The sequence below is a fragment of the Oncorhynchus keta genome, chromosome 1 (genome assembly GCF_023373465.1).
Source record: "Oncorhynchus keta strain PuntledgeMale-10-30-2019 chromosome 1, Oket_V2, whole genome shotgun sequence".
Classification (NCBI taxonomy): Eukaryota; Metazoa; Chordata; class Actinopteri; order Salmoniformes; family Salmonidae; genus Oncorhynchus; species Oncorhynchus keta.
In genome coordinates this window covers 17,893,503-17,915,204 of record NC_068421.1, presented here as the reverse complement: position 1 = coordinate 17,915,204, position 21,702 = coordinate 17,893,503, and the positions used below count along the sequence as shown (strand labels likewise).

The following is a 21,702-nucleotide window of genomic DNA, read 5'->3' as shown; positions in this document are numbered from 1 at the left end:
ACAAAAGGAGGCATCGGCCTGCTCAGAACAGACCTGATATCTCTCTCTTTCTTTTTCAATCATGTTTTCAATCAGCTCCTTTGAACTCTCGGGTTCTGAAGGAATATAGACAGAGCATTACATATTCAAAACATCTGTTAGCTTATTAAAATAATCCCTCAAGCCTCCCATCTTTTCCTCCACTTATTCAATTAGTTTTCAAATGCACAAAAAGTCTTTAGGCATCTCTAATCCAATATGTTTTTTACCCCCAACATCTTAATACGTATTCTTTAATATCGCAGTCTAAATTAACATGCCAGGTAGGTGGCATTTATATTTTTTGACAGAAAATATATTCATTCAATGAATTGAATCACCGACGGGACTGTTGGCTACTTAATAGACATTCATTCTCAGGCCCCACTTTATCCTCCCAGTCAGAATGTTTTCATCAGTGGTCTTGATCTATAATTGATAAGAATTCTCAAACATGACTCTGTAGAATGAGACAGGCATTGGATAAATGACTGAAGAGAGAACAGGGGAAAAGAAAGGTGGTTAAGGAGGACTCAAAAAACACAGCAAGGAAAGCAACATCCATCTCTGTACAACCCCTCCATTCACCTCTAGCTTTCCCAGAGGCAATCAGAACTAATGTGAACAGAGTTTCCTCTTTCGCTGCTTTAGCTAGTCCCCGCAGAGCTGGAGTTAAGAAGACACAAGTCAATACACAGTCAGAGACTAAGGACGAATTATTACACAGCCAGGGCTGAAAAATAGTGGATTCAATGTTGGACAGAATGGGACAGAATTTGGCTAGAAAATAACATATCAGGCTACACTCCATCATGCTGCAAAACAATACATAATCTGCATACATTTACTACTATGCTAATGCTATCTATTCACCATCCACTCCTAGCCTGTTGTATGGTGGGAAGACGCCAACCGCTAGGCGCTAACCGCTAGGCACTACACACTAGGCTAATGAGAGGGTGTTTAATGCTATCTATCCACCATCCACCCCCAGCCTGCTGTACAGTGAGGAGGAGCCGCTAACTGCTTGGCGCTATCCGCTGGGTACTACCCACTAGATTTGATGTTGTGGTGGCGCCGGAGGGGAATGCTGCTGTCTTCAGCTCCTAACCAACCATGCTATTTTGTTTGATTTTTCGCGTTGTCCATAACTTGTTTTGTACATAATATTGTTGCTACCGTCTCTTATGACCGAAAAGAGCTTCTGGACATCAGAACTGCTATTGCTCACCTCAAACTGGGAGAAGAGTTCTTCTTCAATGAGTCGGACGGCAGGGATAAAATACAGACACCCTACCAGGCCCAGATCCCCGTTATTCGCTGGAGAAGAACACAGAGATTTTGCAGAACGAGATCAGGGTGCCTTATGAGGATCAGCGATGAGTGGCTAATCTGCTTTTGCTTTCCATCCTGCTAGCTAACGTTCAATCAATGGAAAATAAATGGGATGAACTGAAAGAACGTTTATACTACCAACGGGACATTAAAAACTGTAAACTCTTATGTTTCACTGAGGCGTGGCTGAACGATGACATTAACAGCATACAACCAGCGGGTTCTACACTCTATTGGTAGGACAGAACAGCAGCCTCTGGTAAGACACAGGGTGGGGGCCTATGCATTTATGTAAACAACAGCTGGTGCACGATATCTAAGGAAGTCTCGAAGTTTTGCTCACCTGAAGTAGAGTATCTCATGATAAGCTGTAGACCCCACTATCTACCTAGAGTGTTTTCATCTGTATTTTTCGTAGCTGTCTACATACCACCACAGACCGATGCTGGCACTAAAACCACACTCAATGAGCTGTATACTGCCATAAGCAAACAGGAAACCACTTATCCAGAAGTGGCGCTCCTCGTGGCCGGGTACTTTAATGCAGGTAAATTTATCAGCATGTTAAATGTGCAACCAGAGGGAAAACAATTCTAGACCACCTGTACTCCACACACAGAGACACATACAAACCTCTCCCTCGCCCTCCATTTGGCAAAGAATTATATCCTCCTGATTCCTGCTTACAAGAAAAAATTAAAGCAAGAAGCACCAGTGACTCGGTCTATAAAAAGTGGTCAGATGAAGCAGATGCTAAACTACAGGATTGTTTTGCTAGCACAGACTGGAATATGTTCCGTGATTTTTCCAATGGCATTGAGGAGTACACCACATCAGTCACTGGCTTTATCAATTTGTGTATTGAGTATGTCGTCCCCACAGTGACTGTACGTACATACCTCAACCAGAAGCCATGGATTACAGGCAACATTCGCACTGAACAAAGGGTAGAGCTGCCACTTTCAAGGAGTGGGCATCTAACCTGAAAGCTTTTAAGAAATCCTGCAATGCCCTCCGACGAACCATCAAACAGGCAAAGCATCAAAGCAGGACAAAGATCAAATCATACTAAACCAGCTCTGACCCTCGTCGGATGTGGCAGGGCCTGCAAACTACCCAGACTACAAAGGGAAGCACAGCCAAGAGCTGCACAGGGGCACGAAGCTACCAGACGAGCTAAATAACTATGCTTGCTTCCGAGGCAAGAAACACCGAAACATGCATGAGAGCATCAGCTGTTCTGGACGGCTTTGTGACCACGCTCTCCGCAGCAGATGTGATTAAGACCTTTAAATAGGTCAACATTCACAAGGCCTCAGGGCCAGACGGATTACCAGGACGTGTACTGTGAGCATGCGCTGACCAACTGGCTGACCAGCTGACCAAGTGTCTTCACTGACATTTTCAACCTCTCCTTGTCTGAGTCTGTAATACCAACATGTTTCAAGCAGATCACCATAGTCCCTGTGCCCAAGAACACCAAGGTAACCTGTCTAAATAACTACCGACCCGTAGCACTCATAAAATGCTTTGAAAGGCTGGTCATTGCTCACATCAACACCATTATCCCAGAAACCCTAGACCCACTCCAATTTACATACCATACCAACAGATCCACAGATGATGCATTCCACACTGCCCTTTCACACCTGGACGAAAGGAACACATATGTGAGAATGCTATTCATTGACTACAGCTCAGCTCAGCATTCAAGACCATTGTGCCCTCAAAGCTCATCAATAAGCTAAGGACCCTGGGACTAAACACTAGGGATCCTGGGACTAAACACTTGCAACTGGATCCTGGACATGGACACATCCGCCACGCTGACCATGGGGTCCCCTCAGGGGTATTTGCTCAGTCCCCTCCTGTACTCTCGGTTCACTCATGACTACACGGCCAGGCTGACTCCAACACCATCATTAAGTTCGCTGATGACATAACAGTGGTAGAACCTGATCACCGACAACGATTAGACAGCCTATAGGGAGGAGGTCAGAGACCTGACCATGTGGTGCCAGGACAACAACCTATCCCTCATTGTGATCAAGGCAAAGGAGATGATTGTGGACTACCGGAAAAGGGCTGTAGTGGAGCAGGGTGCGAGCTTCAAGTTCCTTTGTGTCCACATCACCAAATTATTACGGTCCAAGCACACCAAGACAGTCGTGAAGAGGGAACGACAAAACCTATTCCCCCTCAGGAGACTGAAAAGATCTGGCATGGGTCCTCAAATCCTCAAAAGGTTTTACAGCTGGACCATTGAGAGCATCCTAACGGGTTGCATCACTGCCTGGTATGGCAACTGCTCGGCCACCGACCACTACAGAGGGTAGTGCATACAGCCCAGTACATCACCGCCATCCAGGACCTCTATACCAGGCTGTGTCAGAGGAAGGGCCGAAAAACTGTCAAAGACCCCAGCCAATCTAGTCATAGACTGTTCTCTCTGCTACTGTATGGCAAGCGGTACCGCCAAGTCTATGTCTAAGAGGCTCCTAAATACAATGCCTTGCGAAAGTATTCGGCCCCCTTGAACTTTGTGACCTTTTGCCACATTTCAGGCTTCAAACATAAAGATATACAACTGTATTTTTTTGTGAAGCATCAACAACAAGTGGGACACAATCATGAAGTGGAACGACATTTATTGGATATTTCAAACTTTTTTAACAAATCAAAAACTGAAAAATTGGGCGTGCAAAATTATTCAGCCCCCTTAAGTTAATACTTTGTAGCGCCACCTTTTGCTGCGATTGCAGCTGTAAGTCGCTTGGGGTATGTCTCTATAAGTTTTGCACATCGAGAGACTGAAATGTTTTCCCATTCCTCCTTGCAAAACAGCTTGAGCTCAGTGAGGTTGGATGGAGAGCATTTGTGAACAGCAGTTTTCAGTTCTTTCCACAGATTCTCGATTGGATTCAGGTCTGGACTTTGACTTGGCCATTCTAACACCTGGATATGTTTATTTTTGAACCATTCCATTGTAGATTTTACTTTGTTTTGGATCATTGTCTTGTTGGAAGACAAATCTCCGTCCCAGACTCAGGTCTTTTGCAGACTCCATCAGGTTTTCTTCCAGACTGGTCCTGTATTTGGCTCCATCCATCTTCCCATCAATTTTAACCATCTTCCCTGTCCCTGCTGAAGAAAAGCAGGCCCAAACCATGATGCTGCCACCACCATGTTTGACAGTGGGGATGATGTGTTCAGGGTGATGGGCTGTGTTGCTTTTACGCCAAACATAACGTTTTGCAATGCTGCCAGAAAGTTCCATTTTGGTTTCATCTGACCAGAGCACCTTCTTCCACATGTTTGGTGTGTCTCCCAGGTGGCTTGTGGCAAACTTTAAATGACACTTTTTATGGATATCTTTAAGAAATGGCTTTCTTCTTGCCACTCTTCCATAAAGGCCAGATTTGTGCAATATACGACTGATTGTTGTCCTATGGACAGAGTCTCCCACCTCAGCTGTAGATCTTTGCAGTTCATCCAGAGTGATCATGGGCCTCTTGGCTGCATCTCTGATCAGTCTTCTCCTTGTATGAGCTGAAAGTTTAGAGGGACGGCCAGGTCTTGGTAGATTTGCAGTGGTCTGATACTCCTTCCATTTCAATATTATCGCTTGCACAGTGCTCGTTGGGATGTTTAAAGCTTGGGAAATCTTTTTGTATCCAAATCCGGCTTTAAACTTCTTCACAACAGTATCTCGGACCTGCCTGGTGTGTTCCTTGTTCTTCATGATGCTCTCTGCGCTTTTAACGGACCTCTGAGACTATCACAGTGCAGGTGCATTTATACGGAGACTTGATTACACACAGGTGGATTGTATTTATCATCATTAGTCATTTAGGTCAACATTGGATCATTCAGAGATCCTCACTGAACTTCTGGAGAGAGTTTGCTGCACTGAAAGTAAAGGGGCTGAATAATTTTGCACGCCCAATTTTTCAGTTTTTGATTTGTTAAAACATTTTGAAATATCCAATAAATGTCGTTCCACTTCATGATTGTGTCCCACTTGTTGTTGATTCTTCACAAAAAAATACCGTTTTATATCTTTATGTTTGAAGCCTGAAATGTGGCAAAAGGTTGCAAAGTTCAAGGGGGCCGAATACTTTCGCAAGGCACTGTAGCTTCTACCCCCAAGTCATAGATACCCGAGATGGCATAGCAGTCCAGACGTCTTTTGTCCTCGTCTTGTCGTGTCCTGTATATATATATATATATATTTACAACTTTTTTTCACATACATTTTATTTTTATTTTCCATCAACTCATCTTCAAAACACTCTCATGCAACCCGCCTCACCAATTTATATCTATAAATAAGTATTATTTACCTCAAATCTGCAATCCTCCAAGAAGCTAGCCAGAAACTCCAATAAGCTAGCCAGAAACTAACCAGAAGCTAGCCAGGAGCTAGCTAGAAGCTAATCAGAAGCTAGTTCAGAAGCTAGTTAGCTTCTTTACTGGCAAATCGTTAGTATTCAGCTAACCACGGTTTGTGTTAATCAGCTATCCTTTAGCTCGAAAATCTATCGCCAGTTTTGTACGGCACAGCGCGGCTCGGAACGGAACATACCGGACCAATTTTTCTCTCCATGTCCTTGGATTTCAACTGCTCTCTGGACATTCATTCCCGGATCTCACAGCTAGCCAGCTGCTATCCGTGTGTCTATCTGCTCTCGTCGATTCCGGAGCAAACATCAATTACTCCGGAGCTAGCCAGCTCTGTCAATCACTCCTGAGCTCCGTCAATCACTCCTGGGCTGCAGTCACCTATCCGGACCCGTTTTACTGCCTACGCGGAGCCCCACCGGGCCTTCACAACTGGACTGGACGTTATCTACCCGAATGAGATCCGGCTGGCTCCTCCGTCGCGACGTTATACTCTACTTCCGGGTTGGAGCGAGCGGTCGCATCGCACTTCGCTCCGCAGGTTGTATAACTTTTTCATTACATTTCATTATAGTACAACGGTTGATTTGTCTAATCTTAGCAATTTCTTCTTAGCTAGCTACATAGCCGTCCTTGTATCAGAGATAATTGCATAATTATCGTATTTCGTCGCCCTAACGTAGCCTTCACTGCTATTCGCCCAGCAGCTAGCATACGCTAGCAAACGCTAGCAAACGCCCACAGATTAGCATCACTGTAGTGCTATTCACTCAACTGAACGACTCGATTAGTTTAGTGTTAGCTAGCTACATAGCTATCTTTGTTTCCAAGATAATTGTGTAGTTAGAGTGTGTAGTCTTGGAGTGATTATCTTAATTTACCGAGGTTCGCTAGCCAGCTATTTGTCGTCCTTAACGTAGGAGACTCTGCTAGCTAGCCAACAGCTAACAGCTAGCCAACGTCTACTGAATAGTATTCAACAACCCGGTCGCATTCACAGGTAGTATCACATTTTCATTTAATTTCATTACAGTACAACGGTTTGATTTGTTTGATCGTAGCTAGCTACATAGCTAGCTACATAGCCGTCCTTGTATCAAAGATAATTGTGTAGTCTAGAGCGATTTTCTAGGTTAGCTAGCCAGCTATTGTCGTTCTTTTAACGCAACGTAACGTAAACAACACTGCTATCTAGCCAGCTAGCCCCCGAATAGTAGCACTGTAGAAACTATTACACTCAACGGAACGACTTGATTAGTGTAGTGTCAACAACGCAGCTACTGCCAGCTAGCCTACTTCAGCAGTACTGTATCATTTGAATCATTTTAGTCACTAAGATTCTTGCTACGTAAGCTTAACTTTCTGAACATTCGAGACGTGTAGTCCACTTGTCATTCCAATCTCCTTGCATTAGCGTAGCCTCTTCTGTAGCCTGTCAACTATGTGTCTGTCTATCCCTGTTCTCTCCTCTCTGCACAGACCATACAAACGCTCCACACCGCGTGGCCGCGGCCACCCTAATCTGGTGGTCCCAGCGCATACGACCCACGTGGAGTTCCAGGTCTCCGGTAGCCTCTGGAACTGCCGATCTGCGGCCAACAAGGCAGAGTTCATCTCAGCCTATGCCTCCCTCCAGTCTCTCGACTTCTTGGCACTGACGGAAACATGGATCACCACAGATAACACTGCTACTCCTACTGCTCTCTCCTCGTCAGCCCACGTGTTCTCACACACCCCGAGAGCTTCTGGTCAGCGGGGTGGTGGCACCGGGATCCTCATCTCTCCCAAGTGGTCTTTCTCTCTTTCTCCCCTTACCCATCTGTCTATCGCCTCCTTTGAATTCCATGCTGTCACAGTTACCAGCCCTTTCAAGCTTAACATCCTTATCATTTATCGCCCTCCAGGTTCCCTTGGAGAGTTCATCAATGAGCTTGATGCCTTGATAAGCTCCTTTCCTGAGGACGGCTCACCTCTCACAGTTCTGGGCGACTTTAACCTCCCCCGACTACCTTTGACTCATTCCTCTCTGCCTCCTTCTTTCCACTCCTCTCCTCTTTTGACCTCACCCTCTCACCTTCCCCCTACTCACAAGGCAGGCAATACGCTTGACCTCATCTTTACTAGATGCTGTTCTTCCACTAACCTCATTGCAACTCCCCTCCAAGTCTCAGACCACTACCTTGTATCCTTTTCCCTCTCGCTCTCATCCAACACTTCCCACGCTGCCCCTACTCGGATGGTATCGCGCCGTCCCAACCTTCGCTCTCTCTCCCCCGCTACTCTCTCCTCTTCCATCCTATCATCTCTTCCCTCTGCTCAAACCTTCTCCAACCTATCTCCTGATTCTGCCTCCTCAACCCTCCTCTCCTCCCTTTCTGCATCCTTTGACTCTCTATGTCCCCTATCCTCCAGGCCGGCTCGGTCCTCCCCTCCCGCTCCGTGGCTCGACGACTCATTGCGAGCTCACAGAACAGGGCTCCGGGCAGCTGAGCGGAAATGGCGGAAAACTCGCCTCCCTGCGGACCTGGCATCCTTTCACTCCCTCCTTTCTACATTTTCCTCCTCTGTCTCTGCTGCTAAAGCCACTTTCTACCATTCTAAATTCCAAGCATCTGCCTCTAACCCTAGGAAGCTCTTTGCCACCTTCTCCTCCCTCCTGAATCCCCCCTCCCTCTCTGCAGATGACTTCAGGACAGCGGAGTCAATCACCACCTTCCGGAGACACCTGAAACCCCACCTCTTCAAGGAATACCTAGGATAGGGTAAGTAATCCTTCTCACCCCCCCCCCCTAAAAAGATTTAGATGCACTATTGTAAAGTGGCTGTTCCACTGGATGTCTTAAGGTGTATGCACCAATTTGTAAGTCGCTCTGGATAAGAGCGTCTGCTAAATGACTTAAATGTAATGTAAATGTTACCTGAACGCCCATCTGCGGCCTGCTAACCGTTAGCTGTCTTACCGGCTGCTCTCAGAATAGACAATCGGACAATTTATTTATTTTTATTATTATTATTATTATTATGTTTCTTCTTGGGCCTCTATAACTATATCTATTGTTTTTATTTGATTTTTGTTGTTGTGTGATTTGGACTAATCCCCTCTACCACACGGAACCCCACTAATCTACTGACGGAACGCAAGTGGTGGCTAACAACAGACCTCCATCCTATGCTAGCTTGCTATCGATGTCCTGGCTAGCTGTCTGAATCGCCGTGACCCCCAAACCAACCACTCCACTCACTGGACTCTTTTGATCACTCGACTAAGGATGCCTCTCCTTAATGTCAATATGTCTTGTCCATTGCTGTTCTGGTTAGTGTTTATTGGCTTATTTCACTGTAGAGCCTCTAGTCCTGCTCACTATACCTTATCCAATTTATTAGTTCCACCACCCACACATGCAATGACATCTCCTGGTTTCAATGATGTTTCTAGAGACAATATCTCTCTCTTCACCACTCAATACCTAGGTTTACCTCCACTGTATTCACATCCTACCATACCTTTGTCTGTACATTATACCTTGATGCTATTTTATCGCCCCCAGAAACCTCCTTTTACTCTCTGTTCCAGACGTTCTAGACGACCAATTCTTATTGCTTTTAGCCATACCCTTATTCTTCTCCTCCTATGTTCCTCTGGCGATGTAGAGGTGAATCCAGGCCCTGCAGTGCCTAGCTCCACTCCTATTCCCCAGGCGCTCTCTTTTGATGACTTCTGTAACCGTAATAGCCTTGTTTTCATGCATGTTAACATTAGAAGCCTCCTCCCTAAGTTTGTTCTATTCACTTCTTTAGCACACTCTGCCAACCCGGATGTTCTAGCTGTGTCTGAATCCTGGCTTAGGAAGACCACCAAAAATTCTGAACTTTTAATTCCAAATTACAACATTTTCAGACAAGATAGAACTGCCAAAGGGGGCGGTGTTGCAATCTACTGCAAAGATAGCCTGCAGAGTTCTGTCCTACTATCCAGGTCTGTACCCAAACAATTTGAACTTCTACTTTTAAAAATCCACCTCTCTAAAAACAAGTCTCTCACCGTTGTTAAAGTTAAATCTAGAATTGGCTTCCTATTTCGCAACAAAGCATCCTTCACTCATGTTGCCAAACATACCCTTGTCAAACTGACCATCCTACCAATCCTCGACTTTGGCGATGTCATTTACAAAATAGCCTCCAATACCCTACTCAACAAATTGGATGCAGTCTATCACAGTGCAATCCGTTTTGTCACCAAAGCCCCATATACTACCCACCATTGCAACCTGTACGCTCTCGTTGGCTGGCCCTCGCTTCATACTCGTCGCCAAACCCACTGGCTCCATGTCATCTACAAGACCCTGCTAGGTAAAGTCCCCCCTTATCTCAGCTCGCTGGTCACCATAGCATCTCCCACCTGTAGCACACGCTCCAGCAGGTATATCTCTCTAGTCACCTCCAAAACCAATTCTTTCTTTGGCCGCCTCTCCTTCCAGTTCTCTGCTGCCAATGACTGGAACGAACTACAAAAATCTCTGAAACTGGAAACACTTATCTCCCTCACTAGCTTTAAGCACCAACTGTCAGAGCATCTTACAGATTACTGCACCTGTACATAGCCCACCTATAATTTAGCCCAAACAACTACCTCTTTCCCAACTGTATTTCATTTATTTATTTATTTTGCTCCTTTGCACCCCATTATTTTTATTTCTACTTTGCACATTCTTCCATTGCAAAACTACCATTCCAGTGTTTTACTTGCTATATTGTATTTACTTTGCCACCATGGCCTTTTTTGCCTTTACCTCCCTTCTCACCTAATTTGCTCACATTGTATATAGACTTGTTTATACTGTATTACTGACTGTATGTTTGTTTTACTCCATGTGTAACTCTGTGTCGTTGTATCTATCGAACTGCTTTGCTTTATCTTGACCAGGTCGCAATTGTAAATGAGAACTTGTTCTCAACTTGCCTACCTGCTTAAATAAAGGTGAAATAAATAAATAAAATAAGACTCCTGAACAGCTAATCAAATGGTTACCCAGACTATATGAATTGTCCCCCCAGTGCTGCTGCTCTCTGTTACTATCTATGCATAGTCACTTTACCTACATGTACATGTTACCTCAATTACCTCGACATCGGTGCCCCGGCACATTGACGCTGTACTGCTACCCCCTGTATATAGCCCTCTATTGTTATTTACTGCTGCTCTTTAATCATTTGGTAATCTTATCTCTTACTTTTTTAGGTATTTTTCTTAAAACTGCATTGTTGGTTAAAGGCTTGTAAGTAAGCATTTCACTGTAAGGTGCATGTGACGAATAACATTTTATTTTATTTTGATTTAACTAATCACTGCCCGCTAGGCTAATGAGAGGCTGTTTGTCATTAGCAGTGTGTGAAGGAGCGCTATGCTAGCACTCTGTCCCCTATTCAGACAGACAGCATGACAGGGGCTAATTAATCACAACACATTAGCCCCACTGTGTGTTTGCTCATATCTGTTTACCCGGCTTCATTATGAGGATCCTCAGACGCTCATCACATTACCAGACAGCCCCCCCAGATAGAAGACTCCTGCTGTTAGCTATCAGTGAATATGGACTGAGCCTCTGTCAGAAATAGGATATAGCTTATCAAATAAAGTCAATGTATTGTTTGATTCTGTGAAAATCTTGGAACATTGTTATACTCAGAATGTCCGTTGAATCATTTACTCTGTGATTTAGAACCTAACAGTACGTGAGATGTTGTTTAGTGAGTCCAGATATTTTTTTGAGGCTAGTGACATGGAAATATTTGCCTGCGGGTGTTTGTCAGGCTATGATCATTGCTTTTGATTGAACATGGCACCACGACGACTGTATCTGTGTAATGGAACGAAATAGGACTGTGCATATTGTAGAACAGGGTTTTTCAAATCTTACCCTACCGGGTCTGAACTACTTCTGGTTTTCCTTTATACCTGATGATTAATTGCACCTACCCGGTGGCTCAGGACCCAGAATGATGAAAAAGCAGTGTGTCACGGTTGTCCTCCTCTTCATCTGAAGAGGAGAGGCGAGAAGGATCGGAGGACCAAAATGCGGCGTGGTATGTGTTCATCATGAATTTTAACAAAGAAAACACTGAAACACTATACAAAAACAAACAAAATAACAACCGTAAAGCAAATGAGAACTGTGCTGAAACAAGCAATCAACATAGACAATCACCCACAAACAAACAGTGCAACCCAGGCTACCTAAGTATGATTCTCAATCAGAGACAACTAATGACACCTGCCTCTGATTGAGAACCATACTAGGCCAAATCATAGAAAAACAAACAGACTGCCCACCCCAACTCACGCCCTGACCATACTAAATACATACAAAACAAAGGAAATAAAGGTCAGAACGTGACACAGTGGAAGAAGCTTTGAGGCGGCAGGTAGCCTAGTGGTTAGAGCGTTGGACCAGTACCCGAGTGGTTAATAGATAAAATTCCCGCGCTGACAAGGTAAAAATATGTCATTCTGCCCCTGAACAAGACAGTTAACCCACTGTTGCTAGGCTGTCATTGTAAATAACAATTTGTTCTTAACTGACTTGTCTAGTAAGATAAAGGACAAAAAGAAATGGAAATAATAATAACTAAATTGAGGTTCATATTTGAATTTGTGGACCATAGAACATACTAACATCACACACAGTGCCTCATACTAACACATCACACACAGTGCCTCATACTAACACATCACACACAGTGCCTCATACTAACACATCACACACAGTGCCTCATACTAACACATCACACACAGTGCCTCATACTAACACATCACACACAGTGCCTCATACATACTCATACTAACATCACACACAGTGCCTCATACTAACACATCACACACAGTGCCTCATACTAACACATCACACACAGTGCCTCATACTAACACATCACACACAGTGCCTCATACTCATCACACACAGTGCCTCATACTAACACATCACACACAGTGCCTCATACTAACACATCACACAGTGCCTCATACTAAACATCACACACAGTGCCTCATACTAACACATCACACACAGTGCCTCATACTAACACATCACACACAGTGCCTCATACTAACACATCACACACAGTGCCTCATACTAACACATCACACACAGTGCCTCATACTAACATCACACATCACACAGTGCCTCATACTAACACCACACACAGTGCCTCATACTAACACATCACACACAGTGCCTCATACTAACACATCACACACAGTGCCTCATACTAACACATCACACACAGTGCCTCATACTAACACATCACACACAGTGCCTCATACTAACACATCACACACAGTGCCTCATACTAACACATCACACACAGTGCCTCATACTAACACATCACACACAGTGCCTCATAACACATCAACACATCATCACACAGTGCCTCATACTAACACATCACACACAGTGCCTCATCACACTAACACATCACACACAGTGCCTCATACATAACTAACATCACACACAGTGCCTCATACTAACACATCACACACAGTGCCTCATACTAACACATCACACACAGTGCCTCATACTAACACATCACACACAGTGCCTCATAACACACACACAGTGCCTCATACTAACACATCACACACAGTGCCTCATACTAACACATCACACACAGTGCCTCATACTAACACATCACACACAGTGCCTAACATCACACACACTAACACATCACACACAGTGCCTCATACTAACACATCACACACATCACACACAGTGCCTCATACTAACACATCACACACAGTGCCTCATACTAACATCACACACAGTGCCTCATACGAACACATCACACACAGTGCCTCATACTAACACATCACACACAGTGCCTCATACTAACATCACACACAGTGCCTCATACTAACATCACACACAGTGCCTCATACTAACACATCACACACAGTGCCTCATACTAACACATCACACACAGTGCCTCATACTAACACATCACACACAGTGCCTCACACACAGTGCCTCATACTAACACATCACACACAGTGCCTCATACTAACACATCACACACAGTGCCTCACTAACACATCACACACAGTGCCTCTAACACATCACACACAGTGCCTCATACTAACACATCACACACAGTGCCTACTAACACATCACACACAGTGCCTAACACATCACACACAGTGCCTCATACTAACACATCACACACAGTGCCTCATACTAACACATCACACACAGTGCCTCACACAGTGCCTCATACTAACACATCACACACAGTGCCTCATACTAACACATCACACACAGTGCCTCATACTAACACATCACACACAGTGCCTCATACTAACACATCACACACAGTGCCTCATACTAACATCACACACAGTGCCTCATACTAACACATCACACACAGTGCCTCATACTAACATCACACACAGTGCCTCATACTAACATCACACACAGTGCCTCATACTAACATCACACACAGTGCCTCATACTAACACATCACACACAGTGCCTCATACTAACACATCATACTAACATCACACACAGTGCCTCATCACACACAGTGCCTCAACACATCACACACAGTGCCTCATACTAACACATCACACACAGTGCCTCATACTAACACATCACACACAGTGCCTCATACTAACACATCACACACAGTGCCTCATACTAACACATCACACACAGTGCCTCATACTAACACATCACACACAGTGCCTCATACTAACACATCACACACAGTGCCTCATACTAACACATCACACACAGTGCCTCATACTAACACATCACACACAGTGCCTCATACTAACACATCACACACAGTGCCTCTGGAAAATATTCAGACCCCTTGACATTATACACTTCTTTTTTTTTTACGTTACAGCCTTATTTGAAAATGTATTACATAAATACAAATCCTCATCAATCTGCACACAATACCCCATAATTACAAAGTGAAAACAGGTTTTTAGAAATGTTTGCAAATTTCTAAAAGTTTCAAAACATAAATACCTTCTTTACATAAGTTTTCAGCCTCTTTACTACGTGACTCGAAATTGAGCTCAGGTGCATCCTGTTTCCATTGACCATCCCTAAGATGTTCCTACAACTTGATTGGTGTCCACCTGTGGACATTTTAATTTTAATTGATTTGGAACCTGTCTTAATAAGGTCCCACAGTTGACAGTGCATGTCAGAGCAAAAACCAAGCCATGAGGTCCAAGGAGTTGACTGTAGAGCTCAGAGACAGGATTGTGTCGAGGCACAGATTTGGGGAAGCGTACCAAAACATTTCTTCAACCTTGAAGGTCCCCAAGAACACAGTGGCCTCCATCATTCTGAAATGGAAGATGTTTGGAACCACCAAACCACCTGATAGTCACTAACAGAGCTTTAGACCTCCCCTGTGCAGCACTCCACCAATCAGGCCTTTATAGTAGATTTGCCATACAGAAGCCAATCCTCACTAAAAGGCACATAACAACCCACTTGGAGTTAGCCAAAAGGCACTTAACGACTCTCACACCATGAGAAACAAGATTCTCTGGTCTGATGAAACCAAGATTGAACTATTTGGCCTGATTGCCAAGTGTCATATCTGGAAGAAACCTGGCACCATCCCTACGGTGAAGCATGGTCGTGGAAGCATCATAATGTGGGGTTGTTTTCAGCTACAGGGACTGGGAGACTAGTCAGGATCAAGGAAAATCTGAAAGGAACATATTACACAGAGATCCTTGATGAAAACCTGCTCCAGAGCGCTCAGGACCTCAGGCTGGAAGGTTCACCTTCCAACAAGACAACAACCATAAACACACAGATAACCATAAACACACAGACAAGTCAACGCAGGAGTGGCCAGAGCCCGGACTTGAAGCCGATCGAACATCTCTGGGGAGACCTGAAAATAGCTGTGCAGTAATAACCCCCATCCAACCTGACAGAGCTTGAGAGGATCTGCAGAGAAGAATGGGACAAACTCCCCAAATACATGTGTGCAAAGCTTGTAGCATCATACCTTAGAATACTTAATGCTGTAATCACTGCCAAAGGTGCTTCAACAATGTACTGAGTAAAAGGTCTGTATACTTATGTAAATGTGAAATTTCAGTTTAAAAAAATATGTAAATTAGAAAAAAAATGTAATAACCTGTTTTTGCTTAGTCATTATGGGGTATTGTGTGTAGATGAGGGGAAAAGACTAACAATTGAATCAATTTTAGAATAAGGCTGTAACTTAAAATGTGGTAATAAGTCAAGGGGTCTAAATACTTTTAGAAGGCACTGTGTATAAGTGAACATCTGCACCTGCAGTTATGTTCCCTATAGGTATACTGAAATTATCCCTAAGAGAAACTCATTCCACAGAAATATCAGACTCATCATACTGTAGGAAAAAGCTAACTAATTATAGACATAAGGTGGAACTAAAAATAACAAAATAACTAATGTAAAATATTCTTTGTCTGTAAAATGTATATAGGTTCAGGACTTTTGAAACAGCACAGTTGAAAAATATATGGCAAATAGAAATCAAAACTGGATGGTCTTCAGAGAGAGACGGGAGCGGTTGAGGGTAGGAAAAGGGTGGGACAGAAAAAAACAAATATACCTATTTAAGAAATAAGGCCAGAGGAGGAGTGGTATATGGCCACTATACCACAGCTAAGGGCTGTTCTTAGCATGACGCAACGCAGAGTGCCTGGACACAGTCCTTAGCTGTGGTATATTTGCCATATACCACAAACCCCTGACGTGCCTTATTGCAATTATAAACTGCTTACCAAAGTAATTAGAACAGTAAAAATACATGTTTTTTCATCCCCGTGGTATACAGTCTGATATACCACTGCTGTCAGCCAATCAGCATGCAGGGCTCAACCCACCCAGTTTATAATGTAAAATGTATATAGTATGTATAAGCTGGAAGTAGAAGCCTAAGTGTTGTTTATTCCAACTAGGGGAGGGGTGGTAGGTTTAGAAAAATAAACACAGAGGAAGCAGTGAAATGTAACCAGTACTGATTAATAGACACATCAGCACTAGACATGATGAAACAGATCACTCAAGTGATGGGAAATGCCATTGTGTTTATGCATAGGGTGTGTATGGTGCACAGGAGTGTTGCAAACCTTTCAGCATTGCCCTTATATTGATTCAGCGTATCAAATTACTACCGGTGGGAAGGTGTGGTGGGCGGTTTGTTGTTTGTGAAGGCCTGAGGCTAGTAGAACACCAGATGATAGGAAGATTGACTGATTTCACAATTGAACATTCAGAGAGAGTGCGTATGCGTTTTGTGTGTCTTCGTGTGTGCGTATGTGCTTGTGTCTCCGTGATGCATCCCTACCCATTCAGCCACATTAGTATGTAAGAAGAGACTGTAGCCTGTGGCTGTAATGCAGCTCTCTGTAAAGACTAGCCATTAACCCCGGCTCACCCAGTACTTAATGACCTACTCTCTGTTGTAAAGTAGCAGCCACACAAAAAGCCTCCATGGAATAGCAGTATAATGGACACTCCAGTTGCTGGGAGCTGATTGACATATTATCCACTGAAGCTTAAAAGTCAATGTAGCCACTTAAAAAGCCCATGTGAAGTTTAGCATTTGTAATTGTTGGATATGATATCCAAGCATGTCACACCTACTCCTGCTCCCTCCCTGCGGTGCTCGACGTTGCCAGTCTACTAACCACCGGTCCTGTTAACCCACATTGTTTCCCCCTGGCAACACACATTGCGTACACCTAGCAACCATCATTGTGCACACCTGTTCCCCATCGTTAAGCACACCTGGACTTCATCGCCACCTTGATTACTTTCCCTTCATATAGCCCTCAGTAAAGCCTCAGTCATCATGCAGTATTGGTTTTGGTTACACATTATCGTCATGTTTATTATTATTGAAACTCACCTGCACCTGCTTCCTGACTCCCTGTGTATACGTTACAAAGCATTTCCATTTGGCATATGCCTAACAATATTTGAGTATTTAATGATTTTAAGACTTAGACAAACAAAAATGGATATTGATGGTTGTACAGTCATCTCAAATAAAACTGTGATGGACCTCTGCGTTACTCTGGACCCTGATCTCTCTAGTGACGAACATATCAAGAATATTTCAAAGACAGCTTTTTTTCATTTTCGTAACACAGAAACTTTCTGTCCAAAAATGATGCAGAAAAATGTATTCATGCTTTTGTCACTTCAAGCTTATACTACTGCAATGCCCTACTTTCCGGCTACCTGGATAAAGCACTAAATAAACTTCAGTTAGTGCTAAACACGGCTGCTAGAATCTTGACTAGAATGTGATCATATTACTCAGTGCTTGCCTCTCTACACTGGCTTCCCCTGGCTTCCCCTTTAAGGCTAGGGCTGATTTAAAAGTTTTACTGCTAACCTACAAAGTGTTACATGGGCTTGCTCCTACCTATCTTTCCGATTTGGTTCTGCCGTACATACCTACCCGTACGCTACGGTCACAAGACGCAGACCTGCTTTACTGCCCCTAGAATTTCGAAGCAAACAGCTGGAGGCAGGGCTTTCTCCTATTGAGCTCTATTTTTATGGAATGGTCTGCCTATCCATGTGAGAGACGCAGACTTGGTCTCGACCTTTAAGTCGATATTGAAGACTCATCTCTTCAGTAGGTCCTATGATTGAGTGTAGTCTGGCCCAGGAGTGTGAAGGTGAACTGAAAGGCACTGGAGCGACAAACCGCTCCTTGCTGTCTCTGCCTGTCTGGTTCCCCTCTCTCTGCCTCTAACCCTATGACGGGGGCTGAGTCACTGGCTTACTGGTGCTCTTCCATGCCATCCCTAGGAGTGGTGTATCACTTGAGTGGGTTGAGTTACAGACGTGATCTTCCTGTCCAAGTTGGCTCCCCCCTCGGGTTCGTGCCGTGGGGGAGGTCTTTGTGGGCTATACTCGGCCTTGTCTCAGGGTAGAAGGTTGATGGTTGAAGATATCACTCTAGTTGTGTGGGGGCTGTTCCTTGGCAAAGTGGGCAGGGTTATATCCTGCCTGTTTGGCCCTGTCCGGGGGTATTGTCGGACAGGGCTACAGCGTCTCCCGACCCCTCCAGCCTCCAGTATTTATGCTGTAATAGTTTGTGTCGGGGGGCTAGGGTCAGTCTGTTATAGCTATAGTATTTCTTGTCTTATCCGGTGTCCTGTGTGAATTTAAGCATGCTCTCTCTAATTCTCTCTCTCTCTCTTCCTCTCTCTCTCTTCCTCTCTCTCTCTCTTCCTCTCTCTCTCTTCCTCTCTCTCTCTCTCTTCCTCTCTCTCTCTCTTCCTCTCTCTCTCTTCCTCTCTCTTCCTCTCTCTCTCTCTTCCTGTCTCTCGGAGGACTTGAGCCCTAGGAACATGCCTCAGGACGAGCTGGCCTGATGACTCCTTGCTGTCCCCAGTCCACCTGGTCACGCTGCTGCTCCAGTTGCAACTTTTCTGCCTGTGGCTATGGAACCCTGACCTGTTCACTGGATGTGCTACCTTGTCCCGGACCTGCTGTTTTGGACTCTCTCTACCACACCTGCTGTCTCTAACTCTGAATGATCGGATATGAAAAGCCAAATGACATTTACTCCTAAGGTGCTGACCTGTTGCACCCTCTACAACCACTGTGATTATTATTATCTGAGCCTGCTGGTCATCTATGAATGTTTGAACATCTTGGCCATGTTCTGTTATAATCTTCACCCCACACAGCCAGAAGAGGACTGGACACCCCTCAGAGTCTGGTTCCTCTCTAGGTTTCTTCCTAGGTTTCTTCCTGCCTTTCTAGAGAGTTTTTCCTAGCCACCGTGCTTCTACATCTGCAATGCTTGCTGTTTGGGGTTTTAGGCTGGGTTTCTGTACAGATCTTTGTGACATCAGCTGATGTAAAAAGGGCTTTATAAATATATTTGATTGAATTTGATTGATGAATGCTAAAAGGAATACTGTTATTCACAGTGCCTGTTTTCCAGGTAAATACTGGAAGAAATCTCACTGACAAATTGTCCCTTGTCTCAAGTCCAGCTCCTCTCAGTCAATAAGTTACAGTTCTGTTGAGGTGAGAACTACAAAATGGTTACAGACTGATGTCACTCTCAGTGAGGGCTTAGGTGGAGTCATGGCAGAATGATCTGTTATGGGCCAGTGAGTCATGGCAGAATGATCTGTTATGGGCCAGTGAGTCATGGCAGAATGATCTGTTATGGGCCAGTGAGTTGTGTCAAAATGATCTGTAATGGGCCAGTGAGTTGTGTCAGAATGATTGGTTATGGGGCTGTGTGTGTGTTGTCTGACATTGTGTCAGTCAGAGAGAGAGATATTAAGTCAAAGCATTGTAATTAATGAGGTGTGAATGGTACCTAGGCAGAAGCCCCCTCACAAAAAAATCATTTCAGCTAATCACTGACTGACTGTCGGCCCCCCATACTGTGTCTCTAGGAGATACTCCTGACTATAGTTCATAGAGAGAGGAAGAGAGACCGAGAGAGAGGGGGAAAAAGGTTTGTCAACCACCATTCATCTCTCTCTCTCTCTCTCTCTCTCTCTCTCTCTCTCTCTCTCTCTCTCTCTCTCTCTCTCTCTCTCTCTCTCTCTCTCGATAGATAGATAGATAGATAGATAGATAGATAGATAGATAGATAGATAGATCAGAGCTGCTCCAACCCAGTCTGAGGGGCTCAGAATGTGGGTACCAGCCGTTGCACCAACCCCACACTGAGGACTTGGCCACATCAAGAGGCCTGGCAGCAGGCACTGGTGCCAGGCTGGCCAGTTAGCCTGTAGCTGGTGACAACCCACTGGCACTGACAACCCCCAGGAATTGGCAACCCAATGGGGAGTTGGAATGGCTCAGGACGATGAGTGTAAACAGTCAGTCTTTTTCTGTGCGATAACCTTTTCCAACATGAGGGTTACTTGGTACAATCCCATCACATTGATTCAATATAATTGCATTTGCCTACTAAGAGGAGTATTAGTACCTCTTTAAGTGAATACCTAGGATAGGATAAGTAATCCTTCTCACCCCCTAAAAGATTTAGATGCACTATTGTAAAGTGGGGTTCCACTGGATGTCATAAGGTGAATGCACCAATTTGTAAGTCGCTCTGGATAAGAGTGTCTGCTAAATGACTTAAATGTACTGTAAATGTAGTACATGTAGTTTTCTACATGGTTAAAAGACAAAAGGGTGTGAATAGCTTTTATAGGAACATTCTTGGTAGTACTAGTTTAAAGCTAGTGGTTTTAAATTAGAAAGCAGACCTTTTCTTTTCTTGGAAAGCAGAAGTGAGAATATCACATTACGGCTTAATGCATTTTATGCTAATGTTTTACAAGAGCTCCCAAGAATCACGGTCAACCACAAAAATGAAGAATGAGTAAATCATCCTCTGATTGAATGATGTTAACCCATTCATCACAACTTGGTACTTCCTTCTCCATTCTATCATCAGACAGTGGTGGGGCGTACCATACCTGCGTAGGGGACGGGGGCGTCTTTATCAAGGGCCACCAGGGGAGGGTCCAGTTGGACGATGTCCATGTTCTCTGTGATTACCCCATGGTATGACGTCTCAATCCACGGCTTGTGTTTGTTCACTACAAGAGAGAAAGGAGGGTGTTAAGGAGGGATGGAGAAAGAGAGAAAGATGATGTCAGTCAGGCGTTCACAGAAGTTTATACATTTTCAGTCTGCATGCAATTACTGGGCGAACTGAGAATGGCTTTGTGTAAAATTAATACAACAGATTTTCTTTCCTCCCCACACTGCAACTCCCACTTGGAAAAACAGCCACACACTCACACACATACACACACACACACACACACTGCTTTTCCTGGCAGAGGATCTCCATTCTTCCTTTTTATCTGAGAAACATTCTCTTTTCACTAATCTCCTCTACTTCTTTTCTCCCCCTCTCTTTCCTCTC

At 44.2% G+C, this 21,702-nt stretch overlaps 1 protein-coding gene across 1 annotated transcript in view; it reads right to left on the bottom strand.

The window, feature by feature from the left end:
• The window catches only part of LOC118373793 (calsyntenin-2-like), a 516,795-nt gene that overhangs the window by 269,739 nt on the left and 225,354 nt on the right, over positions 1 to 21,702 (bottom strand). The window contains exon 2 of the mRNA XM_052511588.1: positions 21,248 to 21,370. Coding sequence (XP_052367548.1) covers positions 21,248 to 21,370 — 123 coding nt within the window. The remainder of the gene's footprint in view (positions 1 to 21,247; positions 21,371 to 21,702) is intronic.